The sequence below is a fragment of the Saccopteryx leptura genome, chromosome 1 (assembly GCF_036850995.1).
Source record: "Saccopteryx leptura isolate mSacLep1 chromosome 1, mSacLep1_pri_phased_curated, whole genome shotgun sequence".
Taxonomy (NCBI): domain Eukaryota; kingdom Metazoa; phylum Chordata; class Mammalia; order Chiroptera; family Emballonuridae; genus Saccopteryx; species Saccopteryx leptura.
In genome coordinates this window covers 363,475,710-363,501,648 of record NC_089503.1, presented here as the reverse complement: position 1 = coordinate 363,501,648, position 25,939 = coordinate 363,475,710, and the positions used below count along the sequence as shown (strand labels likewise).

The 25,939-nt window shown below is 39.8% G+C and overlaps 1 protein-coding gene across 2 annotated transcripts in view; it reads left to right on the top strand.

Moving 5' to 3' along the window:
* Window positions 1-25,939, top strand: part of PRIM2 (DNA primase subunit 2) — a 301,521-nt gene that overhangs the window by 154,928 nt on the left and 120,654 nt on the right. For both annotated transcript variants that reach the window (XM_066361373.1, XM_066361374.1), the window contains exon 8: window positions 21,574-21,641. In XM_066361373.1, coding sequence (XP_066217470.1) covers window positions 21,574-21,641 — 68 coding nt within the window. The remainder of the gene's footprint in view (window positions 1-21,573; window positions 21,642-25,939) is intronic.

Below are 25,939 nucleotides of genomic sequence, written 5' to 3'. Positions count from 1 at the left end.
TTGCACAATATGTATTTGCTGAATAAATCATTGAAGGAGTATTAGGTCTATAAGTTTCTTTCACTTATTAGCTTTAGTCCTTACAGTAGTTATATACAATTGGAACTAGTCCCCTCCGTTTTACATAAGAACTTGAGGCACGAAGGAATTAAGTACTTCCTTCAAGGTCATGCACCTAGTAAGGGTTAGGATTTGAATCCAAGCATGTCTGACTTTAAGCTCAGGGAGACATCATTTGTTACTGTGTTCTTTCTACCTGACTTCTCACTTCTTTCAGTCTTATTTTAAAATCCTAGTCTGTACCTCTGGCTACAGTCAGTTGGCACACAGTACTGATTTTGTCTTGTAGGTGGCGGGAAGGGAGAATGCCCGCCACTAGAACACGTGCCACATGCGATGTGGCGTTTGCTGGTGGTGTTGGCGGAATCCCGCAGATCGGATTTCCCAGGGTCACTGCCCCAGCAGCATTTCCTGAGCACCCCCCCCCCCCATCACCTGCAATCTAATGTGAACCAGAACAGTGGTCCTGGGAAAACTGTAGAGTTTATATAGTGCAGTTTTAAAACTGTGCCTTTTTAACAGAAACTATGTGATGAGTTCAAAAGTAGAATGTAGATTTAACAGTCACTCAGAATTTCACAGAAAAATCTGTGAGTCTAAGAATGTTTTGAGCCTGACCTGTGGTGGCGCAGTGGATAAAGCGTCGACCTGGAAATGCTGAGGTCGCCGGTTCGAAACCCTGGGCTTGCCTGGTCAAGGCATATATGGGAGTTGATGCTTCCCGCTCCTCCCCCCTTCTCTCTCTGTCTCTCTCTCCTCTCTCTCCCTCTCTCTCCTCTCTAAAAATGAATTAAAAAAAAATTAAAAAAAAAAAAAAAAGAATGTTTTGACAAGTGACACCTGATACTCCTCCATGGGAGGAGTCCCACTCTGTGGAGCATAGCAAAGATATGACAGCGCCTTCCGCCAGGAGCAGGTCACCCACTTATGGACTGTAGGTGTCAAAGTCACCCAAAAAGATACGACTCACACAGACACTAGACAGAACAGCACTTTACTCACACAGAGAAGAGACGGAGCAAGATCAGCTAACACGGTGCACACCCACTCCCTGTGGCCGGCAGACCTTGCCCTGCAGCCCTGAAAACGATGCAGGGAGGTGGTCTCTATATACCCCTCCGCGCGGCAGGTGAAGGACCCCACTCACCCCCTCCCTGCCCAGAACAGGGAGCAGTGGTGTTGGCCGGGTGCCACAGAACGCAGAGGCTCACGCAGAACAAAGAAGACAGGTTAAACCCAGAACAGGTGCAGCTATTCCCAGAGATATGACCAGTACAGGTTGTGAGAGCGCTTTATCTCTCTCTTTTTTTTTTTATTTTTTTTATTTTTCTGAAGCTGGAAACAGGGAGAGACAGTCAGACAGACTCCCACATGTGCCGACCGGGATCCACCCAGCACGTCTACCAGGGGGCGACGCTCTGCCCACCAGGGGGCGATGCTCTGCCCCTCCGGGGCGTCGCTCTGCCACTACCAGAGCCACTCCAGCGCCTGGGGCAGAGGCCAAGGAGCCATCCCCAGCGCCCGGGCCATCTTTGCTCCAATGGAGCCTCGGCTGCGGGAGGGGAAGAGGGAGACAGAGAGGAAGGAGAGGGGGAGGGGTGGAGAAGCAGATGGGCGCTTCTCCTGTGTGCCCTGGCCGGGAATCGAACCCGGGACTTCTGCACGCCAGGCCGACGCTCTACCACTGAGCCAACCTGCCAGGGCCCGCTTTATCTCTTTGTAAGAAAATCCGGGCCCTTTTCCATTCTTCCACGGCAGCGCAGGGCGTGACAGCTACACTGACTGCCTTTCCCTGCACTAAGATCATACCAGAAACACCTCATGGTTGGGAGTTGTGGAAAGGAGTTCGGCTCTAGTTTAAAACTTATTTTTAATTGTTGATGTTAATCTGACAATTGAAGTCGATGTTTAATTGTATTTTTAAGTATATAGGTGGTATTTTAAAAGTGGTAGGTTATTTAAACTTAGTGTTGTCAATGAAACCTTACAGGATTTTTAATTATTTTAGTAGTTTCCTAAATTGTAGCATAGGGATCTTATTCTTTTGCAAAGAGAATTATCTGGGTTGAGTTAAGATAGTTCATGGGTCTGTTGGCTCTTTTCCCCAAAACTAACCATAGAGAAACTACGGAAGAGGGAAGCATGGAGCAGAGGAAATAACTGAAACAAGTGTGGAAAGAGCCAGGAATGACAGGCAGAGGGCGCTGGTGTATGTGTGTGGGGGCTTACCGGGGCGGGGCGGCAGCTGGGAACCGCTGGATGGCCCAGGGTTCCCCAAGGAATGGGAATCGAGCGGACGTACGTTATTGTAAGTGTTTTTTCCTTTTACGTTTTGTTTTGACCTGACTTTTTTCAGTTGCCTTGAAACAGTAATTGCTGCCTTCTGCTACAAAAATTGATGTCATTAGGGTCCTGTTAGGAGTGAGGAGCTGAGGAAAACAGGGCACTGGAACCAGCATCCCCAGGGCGTGCGTTCCTCCCGGGGCTGGCAGGTGGTGCTGCACAGACTGCCTTCTCCCACAGCTGCTGCGTTTAGAGGTTTAAAGGCTGATCCCTTCCGAAGGAGTGGCCGCGTGGTGGGCAGCACGAGATATGGTCGGGAGTGGTTAGTTGGTGCCTGTGGCTCATCCCCTCCCTCCTTCTCAAATACCTCAGGAGGGATAATAGCAGGACTTGAGTTTGGGCCACTTTTGACATGTTTCCAGGTCTATTAGCTTGTGTCCTTTAGTGAAGATGACCACCCAGGCCAAAAATAATGAGGCACATGAGGAGTACAGCCGCTATTGAGAATATAAAAGGCTAAACTGAACGTGAACACTATGTACCTTATGAAGCAGAATTATTAGAACAGAAGAGCCAATCACTTAAACATAATTTAATATACTCAATGATAAAGGAGGATAGTAATAGTATTAAGGAGGAAAAGGAAGTAAAAGAGAACAACATGGGAATGTTACATATGACAGATATAGTAGCTGAAGGACCGAGTAAATCAAATAAATAGGATGGATACAAAAAATAAGTTAATGAAGACCATGTTGTAGAATTCTGAAGGCAGAGGAAAAGTAGAGGTAGAAATATATGAAGGAGAAAGATGGTGGAGTCAACAGTAAACTAGTGGGATTCCCAGAAGGGAAAAAAGAAATTGGAGCAGAGAAAAATATTCAAAAAAACCAGTGATGGTAAATTACTCAGAATCAAGAAAGAACAAAGACTTCAGATAGAAAAGGCTAATAAAATACCAATGAGGAAGGATAAGAAAAACCTGTGTCTTGGTAGGCTAGTGAGATTTAAGAATATCATAGCCAAAGGAATCTAAAAAGTTTTGGAGCAAAAGAATATATTATCTACAAATAAACATGAATCAGACTAAGTTATCTTTACAGCCCTGAGGTTCTCAGTTATTCTTCGTATTTGAGGTTAGGGAAATCGTCTGTTTAATATATAATTCAAAACTTGTAAAATAAGTTTATTAAATCACATTGCATTTGCTAAAGTGTTTCTCAATGTAATAAGGGACATATTTTCTTTATAACCTCCCTACTTAAAAAAAGATTTAGGGTGGCTTTTATGATTTTTCTATCAATATTTAGGAAAAGTTGCTATCATTTTCTTTAAAGCAATACATCTCTTTTATTTTTTTATTTTTAATTTTTCCATTTGATCTCATATTGGGACATGTACTTTTTAGAAATGTGTTCTTGGCAGTGGTGGATTGGTTCAGTAGTAGAGTGTGGCCTGAGGTGTGGATGTCCCAGGTTTGATTCTTGGTCAGGGTATACCAGAGAAGCGACCATCTGCTTCTCCACCCACCTCCTTTTCCCCTCCCAGTCATGGCTTGAATGATTCTAGCACATCAGCCCTGCGTGCTGAGGATGGCTCTGTGGAGCCTCCGCCTCAGGCACTAAAAATAGCTCGGTTGTGAGCATGACCCCAGATGGGCAGAGCATCCATCCCAGACAAGAGTCGTTGGGTAGATCCCAGTCAGGGCACATGCAGGAGTCTTTCTCTTCCTCTTCTCCTCTCTCTTGGAAAAGAAGAAGAAGAAGAAAAAAGAAGTGTGTTCTTGCAGCCATAGATGTAAAATGGGTAATTTTCTGTTTCTAACATTACATATGACATAAGTGATTTTCAATTATTCCTCTTCATGCTCCTAGATGTTCATTATTTCAGTAGCATGTTATTACTGCTTGTGCACCACAAAGAAGTCATATTCATCTTTCATTCAGAAGCTCTCTATCCAGTAGAAATATAATGTGACACGTAATTTAAAATTTTCTGGTATCCACATTAAAGTTTTATACGGATGAAATTAATTTTACTACATTTTATTTAGCCAATATGTTATCATTCTAATGTAATTAATATACACAAATTTTAATGAGATGTTTTACTTTCTTTTCTACATACTAAGTCTTCAAAATTTGGTGTGCATTTTACAAAGTATCTCCATTTGGACTTGCTACATTCCGAAAACTCAACAACACAAGTGGCTACTAGCTACCATATTGTCAGTGCATCCCTGAAGGAAATGATTGTTCAGTATTCTGAGAATTGTTGCTTGGCTTAAGAGCTTCTTGTATGAAGGGATCACCGAATTAAGGGATCTTAGAACTGAATGGCCCTGTAGCAAGTGATACTTCTATCCATTAGTTGTAGCTATCATAAAAAGGAGCACTAAGAGTGTATCATTATTTGATTGCCATAGTTTTCAGGGTAGAACTTAAGTTAAACACATAAATCCATAGCATGTTCTGAGGTTTACTGATTTTACAGTTTTATTTCTTAGGTTCATTTAGTTCTTCCTGAATTTCTAACAGGCAGTTCAGACTTCACATGGACGAAACTGAATTTCTCATCTTTCCTTCCAGACCTGCTTCTGCTCAGATTCGTGGGTTACATCTCTGTTCTTTCCTGCCACAGGGCAGAGATTCTTTCTTTGACTTCCAGCTCGAGCGTGGGTGAAAAGTCATAGACTACGGTTAGAAATGTTCAGTTCCCTTAAGTGCTTAGTTGCCCATACTTTTACTATGATGTATCTTTAATGAAAAAGATACTTTTTCTTTTAAGTAATGCTGACTACTTTAAGTAATATTAATGTTATTATTTTTTTTTAACTCAGTGGAGCTAGAGGAAAACGTGTTTTTCAGTAGTTGATTTTAAAACTGTGTCAGTTGTCTGACAGTTCACATGCCCACACTGCTGAGGTATCTTGGTAGGACTGAGTTTTGTTCCTGCTGGCATTCGTTTATACCTGATTAAAATGAGCAAGCTGAGGGTTGACTACATCAGGCCCAGGCAGAACAGGGACAACCAAGCTCTGCATTTGGTGCACTGTGCATTGTCCTGGGAATCTTGTGCCATTTCAACAAAACATTTTATAAGACAAAGCATACTTTAACTAGGAAATGGAAGTTGCAGCCCTGGCCAGTTGGCTCAGCAGTAGAGTGTCAGCCCAGCATGTGGAAGTCCCAGGTTCGATTCCTGGCCAGGGCACATAAGGAGAAGCACCCATCTGCTTCTCCACCCTTCCTACTCTCCTTTCTCTCTATCTCTCTTTCCCCCTCCCTCAGCCAAGGCTCCATTGGAGCAAAGTTGGCCCGGGGCTGAGGCTGGCTCCATGGCCTCCACCTCAGGTGCTAGAATGGCTCTGATTGCAGTGGAGCAACACCCCAGAGGGAACGCCCCCTGGTGGGCATGCCAGGTGGATCCTGGTTTGGTGCATATGGGAGTGTGTCTGCTGCCCCCCCCCCCTTCTCACTTTGGAAAAATATCAAAAAAAAAAAAAAAAAAAGAAGAAGCAAATTTCTCCTTTGCTCAATTTTATAAATGTTGATGATTTTTTAGTTGCAACAAAATTTGTTTTTAATTAAGATTAGCTGCTTCAAAATAACACTGATTTCGGTCTTTCTGTGTCTAGTGAGATCTTTTGAAACTAAAATTGATTGCCTAACTAACACAAAAGGGATTTTTTCCCTTTCCCTTTTCCTAAGATGTGTGATAAACATGGTGGTGTCAGATATAAAGGATGGTGATTGCTCAGACTTGTCCTTTGCTTGTCTGGTTATCCATCAAATACTATCAACTTGATTGTGCCAGAAAGTAAGAAATGATGTCATTGTAAAGCAATCAGTCAAACGTGTATCAAGGTCTTTTAAATGTCTCAACTAACTGTTCTGATATCAAAGGATGTTTTACAAACATGCTATGCTAAAATGATTACTCTTAGGAACTGTATCTTTGAACAGGCTTCCTTTATTTATTCCCTCTCTTGATTCCATATCTTCTTACTTAGAGCCAGGTGGGGTGGGTGCACTTAATATTATGTCATAATGGCCCAGGCCCACACCATCAGTCGCTTGCAGAAAATATTAGCTAGGGTTCATTGTTCAGTCTCTCACTAAATTGGCAGCTCATAAGTTTGGGCCTTTGAAACAATAGGCAATTGTTACACTAGCCACGTTATTTTTAAAAAATCTTTACGGTTAATCTAGTAAAGATTCTTCCAATTTTTCGACCACCATCTCTTCTTTATCATAGAATTTAGTTAGTGTCTACAACTTTAAAAATAATAGAAAAGGTCATTACTCAAAAGGATATAAGGCAGTGAGTGACCCACAGGTTGAGAACCGCTGATATAAGGGATAAAAGAAATATCTACTTTTTGCAGGAAAATTAAAATTTGCATGCAATTCTAACTTACACGGTCATCTAAATTAATGATGAACTGAATTACTCCTTTAAATTAATAAATTCAGAAGCTATGGGTCTGTAGTCTTAAGGGGATTGTGTGTTAATTGAAACTCTGATGAGTTTAGAAATGAGAAGACATTTAAGGGGCTACTCTTGCTAATTCCCAATTTGAGGGGGAAAAATAAGAGGTAAAGAAGAAGCTTTTTTGGAACCCTGATGTGTTTGTTGAAACATTTAAAAATACATTTATTTTATTTTTCTTTCTATTTCTTTAGTTGTATTACATGAGCTTTGTCTCTGAATTTATGATGAAGTAAAACCTTTTGGAAAATGCATCTTCTCTGACGTTAGAATGTGAGATGAAAGTCCCGTTGAGTTTAAATGCCCCATCACAGTAAAGACATCATACTTCTCTATTTCTTTTTCATAATGAATGGTTGCTAATAACTGGTGGATTTTTGGATCCTAGTAATAGAAATTGTTTGTTTTTTCTGTTCTGATTTGTTTTAAATACATTTAGAAGTTTTATAATTAATTACAAGGCTCTAGTTTGAGTAGGCAAAACACGTTTCTGTGTGTATAAGTGAAAGCCAGTCAGTATTTTAAGAAGCTCCTTTTAGAGGCATAAATACAGTAATTCTTTAGTAGAGGAACAAAATTATACAATTTTTTTTAAAGGAAAACTTTAGGACTACTTCACAAATAGAGAAAATTGCTTAAATTTTAACTGAATTGAATGATACCAAAGAAAGTATGTAACATCTGATATTTTAGGCTGGAGAAATAAACTGAGATGTGGAGGTACACTGAGCTGTCTCATACTTACCTAAAGACATTTTCTGCATCTACACAAGCTGGGTCTCTGTCAAGGAAGAAATCAAGGTGCCCTGAGACAGCAGGGAAAATGAAGTCACAGAGGCAAGGAAAAGTACGAACGAAGCAAATGAATACTTTCTGCAGCAGCTGTTAACATAAACATTAGAAGTATGTTGTTAGCCATCTGGGGCTACCTACCATCCTTGAATTATAAACTTGGATAGGTGGTTTGAAGTTCAGCCATGGAGGGGAATGGAAGTCTCTATATATCCTGGTTGATCAGTTGTTTCTAATCACCGAGGGCCCTCCAGTCTTCAAGTGCATCCCCAAGGAAGATTTGTTTTGTCACATAACAGATCACTGTAACAAAGGCTTTAATAAAAACCCTATTCACCGCTTCGCTCCACTCCCCAGTACTCTGCCTTTGCTTCCAAATGCTCATTAAAGTCCAAATCAGGGGGGAAAAGTTCAAAAGTATGTACTTACACATACATATCTTTTGTGTCTCTCCACTTTGGCTATTAAATATAATAGTGGATCCTTTGACATTAATTTCCGCTTATTTGATAAACAAATTTAAGTATGTAAATGTAGTGTAGAATAGATTAGGTTGAATTTAAAGTTTCCAACGTTGGGGGTGATACACTATTTAGTCATCTTTAGAAAGGAGATAAGATTGCCAATGTAATGAGGGGCTTGTGTCTGACATTTATAATAGGAAATAGAGTCAGCAGGAAGTCGAAGAATTTTGGATTATGCTACTTAAAGAAGATAAACGACAGGCGCTCTGAAAGCCACTGTTCCATCTGGGCAGTCTTTTAAACATTTACTATAAGCCTATAGATATAGTTGGCAACCCTGGTGCATAGTAGAATTTATGTGCATATTTAGGAAGATTTGTGAGAAACCACCACATAATAAGATTTTGCTTAAGATTCATGCTTACACCAAACTGAAGAAACAGTTTGGTACTGAAAAGCCCAGATAAGTATATTGTTTCCATTAAATAGGAAATTGGTAAATGTAAATTTTGGTAAATATGATACAGGTGTTTTGGAAAACAAAAATGAGAAATGAAAATATGATAATGAATAAGGAACTTTAGAGCTTCAGTTATTGCCTCACAATTTATTAAATAAATGCAAAATCTAGGAATTTAAATGATGTTTAGAGTCTTTGCATTTAAAGATAAGGACTGAAACAAATGTCAGTTCTAGTCTATCTCTAATTGTGGTAGTCATATAAAATGGCACAGGATATAGCCAGAAAAATCTAGCAAGACCCAGAATCATCTCAATCAATTCCACAGTCCTAAATGTATACAGGCAGACCCTGGGTTACAGATGAGATGGGTTCTGTAGGTTTGTTCGTAAGTTGAAGTTGTATGTAATTGCAACAGGTACATTTACTTATTAAATGCAACTTAGATGTTTGTCCTAAGATAGTATTTATTTTTACTTTTCTGTGCATATAAAAACATTTTTGAATATAACCTTAAACAATCTTGGGTGATACAGAAGATGATGAACTTGTTGAAGAAGATGGGACTGGTGTTAGAGAGTCAGGGTTTGATTCTGCGGCTGGAGTCGGTGTCTTGAAGGAGGCATCAGGGGAGGTTTGCACAGAGCTTTTCTTTTTCCTCATTATAAACGGGCCTGTAGCATCTCAGGCCTTCGGTAACTGTATGGTAAACTGGTGAACCTCTCTGTATCGGATCTTGCTCCTTTAACTTTGTCATTTCTGATGTAATAAGACGAAAAGCATCAGCTAACTCTTTTGTAGAGAACTTTTTCAGTTCTGAAATTTCTAGGCCCCTGTTTTCTTCCCTAAATGCTGTCATCTGCTGCTCCAGTTCCATAAAGTCTTCATTGGTTAGTTCTTTGCTATGGGCGTCGGGTAACTCAATGGTATCATTTTCACTGATGTCCAACTGCAGTTGCTTAAATGACCCTATGGCACTTGCTTGTGTGTGCGAGTTGTACATTAGGTCTGATGTTTGTAACTTGCGGTTTACTGCATAGGGACTTCAGGGGAACTACAAGGAGTAAAGATGTGGTAACATGTTTTCTAAAGCTATAGGATGACCAAAATGTATGGGACTAGCTATTCTAAGGAATACATAAAGTACATATAGGACAGTAATGGCAATAATAAAATAATTAAACACTGTTTTCATAAAAGATCAAGCAGAATGTGTTCTAGACAAATGCAAATGTGAATTTCGGATAAATTTTGAAGATAAATACATGAGGCTAGAGCAGCAATTTTCAACTCGTGTGCCCCAAGAATTTTTTTTTTTTTTTGTATTTTTCTGAAGCTGGAAACGGGGAGAGACAGTCAGACAGACTCCCACATGCGCCCGACCGGGATCCACCCGGCACGCCCACCAGGGGTGACGCTCTGCCCACCAGGGGCGATGCTCTGCCCCTCCGGGGCGTCGCTCTGCCGCGACCAGAGCCACTCTAGTGCCTGGGGCAGAGGCCAAGGAGCCATCCCCAGCGCCCGGGGCCATCTTTGCTCCAATGGAGCCTTGGCTGCGGGAGGGGAAGAGAGAGACAGAGAGGAAGGAGGGGGGGTGGAGAAGCAAATGGGCACTTCTCCTATGTGCCCTGGCCAGGAATCGAACCCGGGTCCCCCGCACGCCAGGCCAACGCTCTACCGCTGAGCCAACCGGCCAGGGCCGCCCCAAGAATTTTTAAACCATGCAATACCTGACCATTTAGTTAGGGACACTGACCTCTTTTTTTCTTAGATTATGAAATAAAAAAATGACAGCAGTCAACACAACAATAGCTGTCCACTGTGAATAAGTAAAAATTATACTTATTTTTTGTCAGATCAGCAAAAAATGTATTTTTTGATGTATTGCAGAATTTTAGTAATTAGTTAATGTGTGCCATGAGATGAAAAAGGTTGAAAATCACTGGGCTAACAGAAAGTTGGTGCTTAAGGGACTTGGATGTTCCACATACCTTTGGCTGAATAGTTTGTGAAGCCCTAGGGCTGTGATGGCGAATCTATGTCACGCGTATCAGCACTGACACATGTAACCATTTTCAATGACATGAGGCCGCATACCAGAGAAGGGTGGGCCCGCATGCCAAGAAGGACGTTTCATCCTCGGCTCCTGCACAGCCAGGTGCAGGAGCCAAGGATAAAACATTTGCTGTAGTGCAGACACTCTGTGCCGGAGGTCTGTAGGCCAAAACGACAGAACTCCGGCACAGAGCGTCTAGTTCTGGGACTTCCAGTTAGGCCGTTAGGGGACCTTTGACCTCACTTCTGGCCGGTGGAGCAGGGAGCAGCGGAATGCCACGGGGGACGCATCTCTGGGGGCCCTGTGATCGCCATTACCAGCAACCACATAACCACAGCAACCATCATCCAATCTACTGTTCTGGGGTATCGCGGATTTCTAATTGACCATCATTACTGAGATAAGTGAGGGGGAGGCTGGGAGAGGCGAGGGCCTGTGCTATGGGTGCTGTTTCCCACCATTAGAAATAGCGGCAGCCATCTTAATTTACATAAGATGCAACTTGCAGAATTTCAAGACAGCATCTGGGCTCAGGAGTTTGTCGACTTGAGGTCAAAGCTTGAGAATCTGGAATGGTGCTGCTTGGAGAATCAAGAGGAGTGCCACTACGAACAGGAAATTTGGAGTGCCTGGAACCGATTACCAGACACTTTTAGCACCCTGAAAAATATAGCAATGGCTTTACTCACAATTTTTCCCTCTATGTACTTTTCTGAGACCTTATTCTCAGCATTAAATAATATCAGAATCAACAAAAGAAACAGATTGACAGATGAAGTTAGTAGCGCTTGCTTGGGCTTGAAGTGTACAAAATACCAACCTTCAATTGAAGATTTAGCCAATGAAATTCAGCAACAAAAATGTCACTAATAGGGAGGTTAGTTAAAAAATTCCCCCTCCCCCTCACTCATCTTAGTTCACGGCACCCCACACAAGTTAAATAATATCAAGACCAACAAAAGAAACCGACTGACAGATGAACAAAGAAGTCACTAAGCAGGTAAGTTAAATAATTAGTTTTTGGTTTATTAAATACAGTTATATATTACAATTATACATTTTTGTTATTTAAACTATAAATATCATGAAATTATGGTTTTTTTCTCGAAATGACATACCACCCGAGTAATGCTCAGTTTTTTGGCGAATTTTGACACACCAAGCTCAAAAGATTGCCCATCACTGCCCTAGGGGGCCTCAGGGATAATATCACTTTTAGGGATGTTGTGCGAAGCAGAGTCTGTGTAGACTCCCAAGAGATTATCCTGCATGTAGTAAAAAGAGGAGGAATGCCAGCTGCATTGCTGCTGCTCTTATTCCTACTCTACAGGAGCAGTCCTTTAAGAGGACAAACAAAATGTTGACAATTCCTCTCTTGGGTGCCAACATGAGAAACCAAATGTGTTGAATTCTACTTGCCAGATCTTCGCTTTGCTTATTAGAAGTCTAATTGTAAAATCGCTTGCTGTAGTAGCTTAAGACTTTTGAACCAAAAATTTGCAGCGTATTCTAGAAGCAAAGTAATTTTATGGATGTTTTACTCTAAGTGAGAAAATTTAGCGATCCATGTATGTTTATCACTGCACGTTCCTTAATCCCTTTTATCCTTTCTTGCTCAAGCAATTGTTTTACATTTCTAAATGATACAGTGCATCAGTATGGTGCTTAGGTTAGTCTTTGAATAACAGGCTTCTTATCACCCCATAGGTTTCATGATCAAAAGTCAGCACTGGCACGCACTATTCCCAGGTTTACTGTCTCAGTTCTTCATATCATCCAGACCCTTGAACTGGAAATATCTTGTTAACTCTGCACTGTTTAATATTCTTTGGAAATTAAACTACTTGGGCATGTTTAGAGCTCAAATGGAATCTATACGTTTTGCTTGACAAAGTCGTTGGTTAGTTTTTGGAGCCTACATATTGAAAATCATGTTTGTGGCCAGCTAATAGAGAAATTTCCGTGTACCGGAGCATTGTACTGATGGATCCACCACTGTTGAGAAGATCGGATGAGGTAATGTGTGTAAGAGCTCCGTGAAAACCGGGAAATACCGTGGGCAGCTGGGCACCAGCCTGTTAGGATTAGTGACGAACAGCATCTCAGCCTGCCACGGGAGAACATTTGGTTCAGGAGCTAGGTGGATATAATGTGGAGTCTCACAGTTTGGGATTTGTAATTGGGATCCGTTGCTATTATAAGAAAAATTAGTTCAAAAAGACACAAGATTTTCTGTCATTAAAAACAATGAAATTAAAAGAACAGCTGCCTCTGAAAGTTAATTTTACTTGACATCTGCCTTGGTCCCAGTAATAAAAGTGAGAGTTCTGTAGAACAACCTGTTCTCTCTAGAGCTATGTCTTTTTTTATTGCGTGGTCTCTGTTTAAAGAGAGACCTGTTTAAATTGTTGTCTTTTGGTTTCACAGATTAGTTTCTCAGCCTATAAATTGTGGGTCTCTTGGAATATATGCATAAATATAATCTATGCATCTTCAATGTAGTAGAAAAGGGTTGGTTTTCTAGATTTTGAATTGGTATCTTGGGGATTTTTAAGGTGCATTCAGAGCCATCTCGTCTCTCCTCCCTGCTTCTTCCCCCATTTAGAAAAGTTTATTCAGTGTTATTCCTGCATCATACTTATTGAAAAGAAAAAGAAAACTTCAGTTTTCCCTTAAGGCATTCTATCATTTCTGTGATCTATATTCTAATGTTTTTTTGTATTAAAAGTACAGGTTAGCCCTGGCTGGTTGCCTCAGTGGATGGAGCATCGGCCCAGCATGCAGATGTCCTGGGTTCGATCCCTGGTCAGGACACACACGAGAAGCGACCATCTGTTTCTGTCCCCCTCCCTCACCCCTTCTCTCTCTCTTCCCCTCTTGCAGCCAGTGGCTCAGTTGGTTTGAGCATCAACCCCGGGCACTGAGGATAGCTTGGTTGATTTGAGCATTGGCCCCAGATGGGAGTTGCCAGGTGGATCCCAGTCGGGGCACATGCAGGAGTCTTGTCTTTCTATCTCCCCACCAAGACACTTAAAATTAGTAAAATGCAGCATGTTAAATGAGAATGTAAAGATATGTTGAAAAACATCCCTGATTTGTTTTTTCATTTAAAAGACACCTGTTGGAAATGTGTCCACACAAAAACCTGCACCTGATGTTTATAGCAGGTTCTTTTATAACTGTCGAACTTGTTAGTGTCAGAGACGTCCTTGGTGGTGGTACCTCCAGAAGATGGATTGCTAAAACGAAATGAGCTATCAAACCGAGAAAAGACATGGAAGAACCATAAATGCATAGTACCAGGTGAAAGAAGCCGATCTGAAAAGGCCTCCTACTGTATGATTCCAGCTATATGACCATTTAGAAAAGACAAAACCAGGGAGACAGTAAAAAGATCAGTGGTGGGCAGGAATTATGGGGGTGGAAGGGATGAATGGGTTAAGCACAGAGAAGTTTTAGGGCATGGAAGTATTCTGTATAGTACTCCACGGGTGGATACAGGGCATTGTGCATTTTCCAAACGTGTAGATTGTTCACCAGCAAGAGTGAACCCTTCTGTCAGCTGTGGACGCTGGGTGATCATGATGTGTCCGTGTAGGCTCATCAGTTGTAACAGATGTACCACTCTGATGGAGACATGACAGGGAGGCTGCGCATGTGTGAGGGGAAGGGGTACAGGGGGCGTCTCTGCACCTTCCTCTCAATTTTACTGTGAACCTAAAACGGCTCTGAAAAATAAATAAATAGAACCACCTACATTTGGTCTCTTTGTTATTTGTACATGTACATCAATGCCACTGCCCTAGAATCTCTGCCAGAGAGCACTAGTCTGCTTTGAGTAGACCAAGATTGTGTGAAAGGAAGGGTCTAACCTGTGCTGATTACCTGCCTTGGATTTCTTTTAAGGTTCAACTTTGATATTAGTGCGTATTGTCATTTCTCCGGAGTTTTGTAAGGAAGCTGAAGTGACTGGTAGAGGGTAAAAACACCAGAGAACAAAATTGAGCAATATTTTCCAAGTGAGCATTGTTTTCCTGTCATTTTTATGTGTTTTAATTTAGCCAGTGTTGGGTGAGTAGTTCAGAGAGAAGGGATTTATTATTTTATAATGAAACCATCCTCTTGTTCTTCATTTTCAGCTGATTGAGTCACCTTTGTTTTCCAAATGTCTATTGACTCTCTAGGAACCACGTACCGTATTTACTTACGTAGTTACCTCCTTGTGTATTCTTGTTTCCTTACTTCATACCCATCATTTGAAGAACGAAATCACAAAATGTTTTTCTTTCTATGGGACCCTTAAAAAGTTCTGCTTCAAAATAGTAGCTGGCTGACAGCACAGTCTCCGTTAGGGTTTTAAGAATATCAGCCAGCTTCATAGCTGGAGGCAGAATGCTTTCCTCAGGGAACATTTTCCCCCCACAAAGTGAAATTCATTTATTTCAGGTGTGCAACAAGAGTTAAAGGAGCTGATGGTTGTAGTCTCTGTTCCTCTCTAAAAAAAAAAAAAATCATTGCTAAAACTCAGTATTATAAGACATTTAATTCTCTTGGCTAAATTTTTTATTTCTCTTTATTATCTCCTTCCGTCTAGGGAATATTATCTTATTCCCTCTGTGGTCATATCTGGCAGAGACCTCCAATCTCCCATTTTATATCCAGAGCAGATGCTGGTAATCAGTTTCATTTCTCTTCTCTCTTCTGGATGTGGCTGGAACGAACTTTCAGCAGACTGCCCTAATAAGCTACTACTCGTCAAGGGGAGTTGGACATCCCCGCTTTCTGCATAATCCCTGGGAATTCTTAGCCAGTCCATGGCTTTACCTGCTGCTTATTTGTCGATAACACCTTTATATAAATTGATAGCTCCATGACCTCTCCTGGATCCATATTTATTCAGTTACCTTTAGATATTGAAAAGCACCTCAAATTCAGCATGCTTAAATCTATAATGTCCTTTCACCTCCCCAGTCTCTTCCTATGGCTGCTATATTGGAGTTAATACAACCGCCTACCCACCTGGATGTCCTGTCTTCTCCTGGTTTAGATGTACAGCTATGTAGTCTACACCTTCATGTTTCTCACACTCATGTCTTCCTCTCTATTGCTACTGCCTCTGCCATAACTTGCTTCTTCATTTCGGATTCTTGGATTACTCTCCTCCAACCCATCCCTCACATTGCTAGAAAATCAGTCAACCCTCCCTCCCTCGTTCCGTGCCTCCATTCCTCCCTCTCTCTTGAACTATTTCAAACACAAATGTTTGCAAAATGATGTAACAAATATCCATGTAGTTACCTGCAGGATCATAATTCTGAAAATTACTGTTTCTATGATGACCTAATTTAAGTGGAAAGTCTAAGAATAAATTCTCTTCTGTGTTTGCTTTACTCTTAAAATGATAGAGAACCAGGCGTCCTTTATATCCCGGCTTTACCTCCCTTGAATAGATTAATCTCCTAATTGCTATTTGGATTTCAGTGTTCTTGAAGCTTTATGTCCTTTTGGGGTGAGAATGTTTTGAGATAAATGTTTTGGATTCCCTTTCAAAATCGCTTACCTACCAGAAACTGCAACCCATTTATTTAGCAATAGTTCCCTGAAAAGTGTTTAACACAGCATTTTAATTTTCTTATTGTTATATAAATGACAAAGGATGTTTCCGTACATCTGTTTCAGTGAGTCTTATTTGAATAGTCACATTTACACAGTCTGTTCCTATTCCCTTTCTTTTGAAGCTGTTTCACTCTTGCCAGGTTAAGTTTCTTTCTTTCTTTTTTTTAAATGTATGTTCACTGTAAAAGACTTTGTACGTTTTCAAGTTTTAGTAATGTTGGAAAAATATGTATTTAGCTGACATTTCTGCTTTATTTATAGCTATCATTTAATGACTGAAAAAGTGCACAAAAAGCAAAACAATACAGATTACAAGGAAGGAACTATGTCATGATTACTTTTTGGGGAGTGCTGTTGCAGTGTATCCATAATTTGAATTTTGGGCAACTTGTTTCCTTTGAATCAGGGAGCCAGCCATAGTCTCTGCGGACTGAGTGGTAGAGCATTTGCTGTCCTTATAAAAGAAGGACTTGACCTACTCCATCAGCTGGCAATGGAGGAAAGAGAAGTATGTGAGGTTCCTCTGGTTCAGAGGTTGTATTTACTTATGAAAACGTGAGGCCAGAAAGGGTCGTGTATAGCAGTGGTCCCCAACCCCCGGGCCACGGACCAGTACTGGTCCATGGGCCATTTGGTACCGGTCTGCAGAGAAAGAATAAATAACTTACATTATTTCCATTTTATTTATATTTAAGTCTGAACGATGTTTTATTTTTAAAAAATGACCAGATTTCCTCTGTTACATCCGTCTAAGACTCACTCTTGTCTCGGTCATGTGGTACATTTATCCGTCCCACCCTAACGGCTAGTCCGTGAAAATATTTTCTGACATTAAACCGGTCCGTGGCCCAAAAAAGGTTGGGGACCACTGGTGTATAGGGCAGAATTTTCTAAACTCATACATCTATTGGGAATATTTGAGAGAGGTGAACCGTTTATTCACTCTGCACTATTTATTGAGTGCCTACTGTATGCCACACCTCGTGCTGCCCAAAGCAGCATGTGGGGGTGGTGGGAGGTGGTGGGCCCTGATGGAGTTGATGTTCTTGTGGGGGAGAAAAAGAGATGGAGGTGAGCAATCGAATAAATAATTTCAGATAATGGTAAATGTTGTGAGGTCCCTGAAAGAGGATCCTGCAGAGAGGGTGCTACTTTACCAGAGGTGGTTGGGAAGGCCTCGGGGAGGAGGATACATCTGTGCCAAGTCCCAGATGTTGTAAAGGAACCTTCATTGCAAAGTTTGGGAATCTTCAAACAAAGTCCATGGGTGTGTGGCTCTTGAAGAACATGGTCCTGTTTTGAGAAGTGAAAGGACTAAGAGGGGACAGAAGCACGCTGTGATGGAGCAGTGGGCTCTGCCTGGCTTCTGTGTGGATTGTGGAGGGCTTGAGTGGTGCTGTCGCAGTGCCGAGTGCCCCATGCCGTGTGCGTCCTGCGCTCAGCGGCCAGCAGCTAGCCACTCAGGCTCTGTAGAACTGTTTCCTCAAGAGCAGTATGACAGCCTGACCAGGCAGTGCTGCAGTGGATAGACCGTCAGTTTGGGATGCTGAGGACTCAGGTCTGAAACCCTGAGGCTGCTGACTTGAGCTCAGGCTCATCTGGCTTGAGTGTGGGATTGTAGACATGACCCCATGGTCGCTGGCTTGAAGCCCAAGGTCACTGGCTCAGCTGAAGCCCCTGGTCAAGGCACACATGAGAAATCAATCAATGAACCACTAAAGTGCTGCAACTATGAGTTGATGCTTCTCATCTCTCTTCCTTCTTGTCTGTCTGTCCCTGTCTGTACCTCCTTCTCTCTTGCTTAAAAAAAAAAAAGTAATATGACAGATTTGGCCCAAACTTTTCCAAACTCTTTTGGTCTTTTAAATTTTTTGGCAATTAAAAGAGACTCATTAGTTGCCAGAATGCATTATTATTATTTTTTAATCCAAATATAGGGCAAATGCAAGATTTACTAATTATGCTAATTTTTAAAATGAGATTTGTTTTAGAATTAGTAATCTGTTATACTTGTCTAAAACAGCACAAACCTTGTATTAGTTAAATTTGTGTGATAGATATATTCTTAATAATGAAAGATCTTAACGGCTCACCTCTGACCTCTCAACAATAAGAAATGAACTATAAATTATGCCAACTTTATTGTATTTCCCGTAAAACAGCCCTAACTGAGATAACCCGTTTAGGCCTCCCAGGTAGAACCTGGGATAGATCTTTCTGTTTCATTCTTGATGATTGACATGTCAAGGACATTGTTGTTTAAGGAAAAACAAACAACTAAAACATGGGGAAACCAAAGTGTATTTCAACTAGACAATTACTCACTTTGTTTTGTAGAAGAAAGTCCTTCCGGCTGAAAATCTTATGATAATGTATTGCTTTCTTGGAAGACTGACAATTGTGATTTAGTCAGTTTTGATTTAGCTTTATTTTTGCTCAAAGCAGGAATCTGAAACGCTTTAACTAAAAAATGTAGATACAGTTTTCATCAGCGAATAGAATTACTCAGTTGCAAGTTTTTGGACTTGTCACGTTTAATAAAGATTTATTAAACATCTGTCATGTTGCCAGTGCCAGGGATGCCCCACCCCTCCTAGTGCAGTGGACCTAGTAGTAACTACTTGGGCTCAGAGAGAAATTTCAGAAGAAACTATGGAGCCAGCAGCCTCTAAAATGAAGTTTATTTCGATCTTGTCAGCAGAAGGTCAGCAGGTGGTTTTGCATCTTTTAAGAGCTGTGGAATGCTAGCTTTGTTATATTTCCTTACCCTGTAAGAGATATATTCTGTTTTTGAAAATATTGTTTTAAAAGTTGAAAGCAGCACTTTTGCAAAAAATGCTTGAAATAGTTCAAGATTTTGCAAATCTTCCTTGAAATTATTTGACTCAGAGTATTGACCCACACACCGCTTAAGAATTCTTCTTGTCAGTTTTTCAAACTTGAAAATAAGTTGTGGGATGGGGAGGGGCAGAGAGGGATTCAGTTGTGCGTGTGTGTTCCTGAAAGGACTATGGCGGACTTCTGCCTGACACGCTCTGCTGTGACTTGTTGAGTTGGCATAAGTTGTACAGTCAGTCACCCTGGTCCTATGCCCAGTGTTTCCTCAATGTGGCCCAAGGGAGCATTTTAGGAGAATGTCTGATGAAAGAGCAGACTGTAGTTTGAGAGCCTTAGGGAATTAAATGGTTTTAATTAGGGGAGTGGCTGCCTTGCATTTTGAAAATTTCAATCTGGACTTGGTGTGGAGAATCAGTTAGGGGAGGGGTAAGAATGAAGGTAGACACGACAGTGAACTGGAGATCTGTTTAATAGTTTGTGAAAAAGGAAATGAAGACTGAGATTAAGATAGGAGTGAGTTGAGAAAACTTTCTGATGGGGAATGAGCAGACATTTAAAAATATAAATACTTTGCTGTTACTGAGGTGATTTTTATTCATTTGCTTTCATTTAGAAAAGGTGGACTGATTAGCAAACCTGCTATACAGAACTGAAAAAACCCAGTCTGTTGGTTCCTTCTGTTTTTAGAAAATTGACTTTTGAAATATCTAGATAAATTATTTTAATCTTTTTAGAGCATAGCCAGGGGTCCCCAAACTACGGCCCGCGGGCCACATGCGGTCCCCTGAGGCCATTTCTCCGGCCCCCGCCGCACTTCCGGAAGGGGCACCTCTTTCATTGGTGGTCAGTGAGAGGAGCATAGTTCCCATTGAAATACTGGTCAGTTTGTTGATTTAAATTTACTTGTTCTTTATTTTAAATATTGTATTTGTTCCCGTTTTGTTTTTTACTTTAAAATAAGATATGTGCAGTGTGCATAGGGATTTGTTCATAGTTTTTTTTATAGTCCGGCCCTCCAACGGTCTGAGGGACAGTGAACTGGCCCCCTGTGTAAAAAGTTTGGGGACCCCTGAGCATAGCTTTGGCTCTGAGACATGAACTCTCAATGAAAATGACATTTTGTAAAGGGATGTGACATTAGCGGATATAGTATGTATTAAAGTGTTTTGTTTGTAAAACTTTGATAACATTTTATATGTCATGAAATATTAAAGTTTCTTAAGAGATACAGAGTGTCTTTTGCTTGTGCTAAAATCACAGCAGGCTAATTGTCTCTCTTTGTTGTGTTTTAAATTAGTCTATAACTTTACTGACTTACAAAATTGGGAATATTTCTCCATTATTATCAGATATGACTTAATAAAAATGACTTCATATGTGGCATTTTAGTCAACATTGCCCCACAAATATATTATTTGTTGGATGTTTTAAAGGGGTGGTTTTATTTTATTTGCATAATATTGATAATTAGACTTGATGAATTAAGTGTTTGTTTTTAGAAAACTTTAATTAATGTATGAAATAATTAGAGAGGACAGACACCCTATATTAAACCCAAAGGATATCTTTCAGTTTGTTACTTTTCTTAAGGAAAGTTCTCTTTGTTAATTGTCAAAGGATTTGTTAGTAGAATACAAGAACTATAATATTCTGACCTAATGGAATCCACAAGAAATTTATCTTTTATTTTTGTTTTGGTATGGTATTAAGGTTACTTCAAGCTATCTGATTACTGTAGATGAATGTTTTTTAATTTTGGGGGGTCAAGTTCTTATAGTACAAGGGGACCTCTTTAAGAACAGAGAGAAACAGATATATGCGGAGGTGTAATTAATATTATTGCAGTAAAGTCCGCCAGAGGCTTACGTTGCCACGATGCCACAGAGAACCTGATGCAGTCTTTAAGAATAAGGCTTTGGCTCTTACAGTTTGTTTCCTAGGTCAGTTGACATCGTATTACAATATTAGGTACTGTGAGTTGCTTTTTGTATGTGTCAAAGATACTTTTAGTTTATTGTAGTATATTGTGGTTGTCAAAATGGGGGAATACAGGGTAGGTAGTGTGTGTGTGTGCTTCTGCATGTAACCAATTTCACAGTGGCTTAGCTATAAATAAATCACTGTCCCTCTCCCCAATTTTTTCATCATCCCAGGGTTCAGTTCTACAAGATTGGTTGCTATAAATTTAGAGGTTTCTTCGTTTTTATTTACAAAGATAATATTTTCATGACTGGAGGCTTTACATGAACTCAGATGGTGTTCTTGGTTTTGCCTCCGTTTTTCTTTACTTGGAAGCTCGGTGACATACCCTATAAACTCAGGACCTGAGAGTTAGCTTCCATTACATAATGCATCAGCTCGCTATACAGTTCTTTGATTTAAAAAAGAAAAATGTCTTTACATTTTAAGTCCGCCCTCTCCATCTGCTTTCCCAAGCCCACTTTGTATTTAGCGTTCAGACGTGTTCATAGTTAGCATTTGCGGTTTTTACTGACCCTCTTCTCTCCTTCTAGTTAACAGCCAGGTCTCTGCCTGCTGTGCAGTCCGATGAGAGACTTCAGCCTCTGCTCACCCGCCTCAGGTAATATGAAGGCGCAGCCTTGTTATGCTCATGCATGCAAGTGCATTACAGTGAGTAAAGTATATTCAAGTGGTTAAAACCCCTTCAATTACTAGTTATTTTTTCTTGTTTTAATTCAGTGATTTAAGTAGAGGTTCTTAATACAGCACCAGTGTTATCCTGGACTTTAGGGTCCTATAGAGTCTACAGCCAGAGCACCCTGAACACGCCTGATCTCGTCTAGGGTACTATAGAAAGCACTTTTAGTTAAATAAAAGTGTGTAGAGCTAGTTGATAAATTTAAGTTAAAATGAGTAGGGATAACTGGCTACAGGGATTGCAAAGGAGTGAGCTGTTGATTTACTTAAATACAAGGCCAATGCGTACTTTGGGACCCCACACATTTTATGGGGGACAGAGGAAATAGGTGGCTTTATTTTTCAAATACAACAATTTAGCCTCATTTGAAAAAAATTTAGAAAATACAGGAAAGTAAAAGGGAAAAGATATTTCACTACTCAAAATACTTCTTCCTTTTATAATGTTTTAAGACCCAGTCTTGAAATTATATTTTTATTTATAAATAATTTTTTATTTTTTTCTTTTAAAATTAACATTGTAAGACTTTTTTTTCTTTCTTTCTGTTATTAGAATCTCTCCCAAAACATAATTTTTAATGACTACAATATGTTTTCTTGTACAGATGCACTGTACTGTGTCTCCCTTTGGGGGTCATTTAGACTATTTCCAATTCTTTTCATCAGTACAGAAAAGTATATCTGTATATCTTTATCTGTGTTTTTAACCATTTTTTAGCTTAGATTTTCAGAAATGGAATTACTTTGTCAAAGCGCATGAACCATTTTAAAGATTTAAGTATATCTTCCCCCCCAAAATCCTTATTTTCTTTATACTTTCACATTGTACAAGATTGCCCATGTTCTGTATTCTACACAGCTGGGGCAGGTGAAGGAGTTGTTAATTTAATAGTTAATCATAGAGATACTATTAAGAATGATTTAAAAATATTTTATTATCCATTTTTGTTTTGGGATGAGATTAATTATATGTATCTTTGCCCATTTATTGATAGCATCTCCTGATTTTGATCTTAAGTAATTTAGATATAAAGGATAGTAACTCTTAGTTGTATTTGTTACAAACTTTGTTTCTGAAAGTTTTTGATTTTGTTGCATTATCCAACATAACCACCTTTTCAAACTTTTATGTAGCCAAGCACCAGTAGTGTTTTCCTTGATGGTTTCTTTTTATTCTCTTAAAATGAATAATACCACTTCTCATACCTAAATTTGGATGGATACTAATTTCCAGTATCTGTTACTATTCTTTACGTTTTCTTCTTCCCTCCGTCCCTTCTGCCTTTTTTCTTCCTCTCTTACCATCCATTGTCTCTAGGAACTTTTTCTTCCCAGACTGGTATTTTTAACTGTATAATTGTTGGGGAGGGGGTCAGACTAACATTTCATCAGGACTAAGTAAGTATCATAAATATTATATCTAGTTGTTAAGTTTCCTAGAGCATCGTGTTAGTGAATCATGTTTGAGTCACTTCCCCAACACCCCTCTCCTGCTTGTTCTTACCTGTTGATGGTTTTATCTCCCAAGTATCTGTCTCACTATAGTAGCCTCTTACCTGTTCTCCTTGACACCAGCTTGGCCCTCTCTAAAATATTTCACATCTTTGCCAGAGTGATTATATTATTCCTTGGCTTAAAACCATTTTGTTGCCTCAATATCATTTTGGATGAAGTCTGAACGAGCCTGTCCTGTGAGGTCCTTCTGGAAGGAAACTGGCTTATGTCTTTGGACTAATCTTTTAGTACTGGTACCCTCACTTCTAGTGCCACCAAAATGCCTTGAAGTTGCTCTAATACAGCATGCTCTTACCTCTGTGCCCTTGTAAAGGTTTTTTCTCCTGCCTAGAAGGCTCTTCTCCCCTTCTGCCATTTCATAACTTGACTAACTTTTGCTTGTCCTTTAAGGCTTCGTTTGTGTTCCCATTTGGTTTCCATCACCTTCTCCTCAGTCAGAATCTGGTGTTATTTATATGTGTTTCTGTAATACTCTATGGCTACCTCTGTATTACAGAACTTATGATGTTGTAATCGTCTGTGTACTTGTCTGATGACTCCATTGTAGAGTGAGCTTCTTGAGAGCTTGGGAAGTGACTTTCATATTTGTGTTTCCAGTGGCTGGGACAGTATCTGGCACATGATAGGTACTCATTTTGTGTTTTGTTGAGTGAAAAATGTGTATTATAATATTAACATTTTTTTTTTACTTATGCATGGTTTTTATAATTTATAAATCATGTTGTCACAGTGTTTTTCCTATAAAACCACTGGTATAGAAGATATAAACCTAAAAGGGCTGAATCGTACATCTAGTTAATGCTCGATTCTGTGTAATAATGATGGACTTTTTTTCCTTCACCTCAGTATGGAAATTGTCAACTAGAATTTAGATTAACTACTGACATGTCTCTTCAAGTCCTTGAAACTTGCACAAACTGTACATTCATTTAGGGCTTTCACTCTCTGTGTAGTTCACTCCTGACTGGTTGCTAGGCAACCAGGGCTAGATGCTACATGTAATATGCACCAGCCTGGTGTTGCTTTTTTATTATTATTAAACCAAATGATTTCTCATTTTATTATGATGTCAGAGACATCTGTATGTAGGGTGGCAGTTGATGTACATAGTCTGACACTTCCTGTTGTACAAAGTAACCTTGTGGTATGGCTTTCAATCAGATTGAATTGTTTCTTTTTGTTGTCTGAATGTAAATTTTTTTCCCCTTTCACTTAGGTCAAAATGGGAATGTATACTATTTAGTTTGAGAGATTCTAATGATAATCTTGTTAGGAAAAATAATCACCATTGATTTGTATGAACTGTATAGTTTAAATGTTACCTAGGAGGATGTTAGGAGGTTGAGATTGAAGTCATTATTAGGTCTAATTTTGTTTAGTGCTCTAATGATCAAAGTGGAATGATGAATAGCATTTTAATTAAATTTGTCAATAAAACTAATTTGAGGTGATGATACAAATACATGTAAAAATTGAGTAGGAATACAGAGAAATTCTCAAATCACTTTACAGCACTTAAATGCTCAAAGAGCATTGATATAACACTTGCACAACCCCGACTTCTAAGATATTGCTTAATAATGTATATTATTTTCAGAATATAGAAGTGATAGTTCTTTAGTTAACAGTTAAATTAAGCACAGAAAAATGTGTCCCTTCAATATTTTATGGAAATATGAGCTTGATTTTATTCATTAATAGTATCTATCCATTTGTCAGTAATAGACAAATTTTTACTGTGGTTGGAATTTTAAAAGTTGACATAATTTATGTTCTCAAGGAATTTATAGTTTTGATTTCATTTGAGAGATAGGCACTTAAACACGTTACAAAATTTGTAAACCTTTCTATTAAGAATTAAGCACAAAGCACTTAATCTTATTAATTGAACTGTGTTCCTCATTGAATTATTTCCTTAAGTAATGGGGCTGTGACTTACTGGCTAACTGACTTACTCCCTAACACTGTAGTGGGTCACAGTGGGTACTCAGATTGGACTGAACTTTAATCTCACTTGGGTGATAATGTTGTCATTAACCAAGAAGGAGAATGAAGGAAGGCGAGGGGGATTAGGGGATGAGTATAATTGGTGAGATTATAAATTTAGTAGTTTCATACATTTTAAATTTGAAATGCCTGTGAAGCATATTGAATTGGTGGGTGAGGGACTTTTTGTAACTAGCTGAATATAAACCAGTGTTTAAAAGTGAGACACATTTGCTAATTATCACTGTATGGGTGGTGGTTAAAATCAGAGGAATGATTGAGATCATTTAGGGAGAGAGTATAGAGTGACATGAACAGGGACATTTCCCTGAATAGAACTCATACAACATCAGTGTTTAAGTGACTTGTGGTGAGCAGCAATGGAAGTAGGAGATGTGTTAAAAGAGAAACCAGTAAAAAGACCAAAAAGGAATCTTGAATGAAACAGGAGCACAGGATAGAGTATCAAAGATACCAAGGCAAAGCTTTAATAAAGGAAGGAAATACCGTAGAAAAGGCAGGCCAGGCCTGCATGATGCCAGTTACTTCAGGCACATGGGAGCCACTGCAGCTTAGCCGCGGCATGGTGAGGGTGCAGGCAGGCCAGGCCTGCATGATGCCAGTTACTTCAGGCACATGGGAGCCACTGCAGCTTAGCCGCGGCATGGTGAGGGTGCAGGCAGGCCAGGCCTGCATGATGCCAGTTACTTCAGGCACATG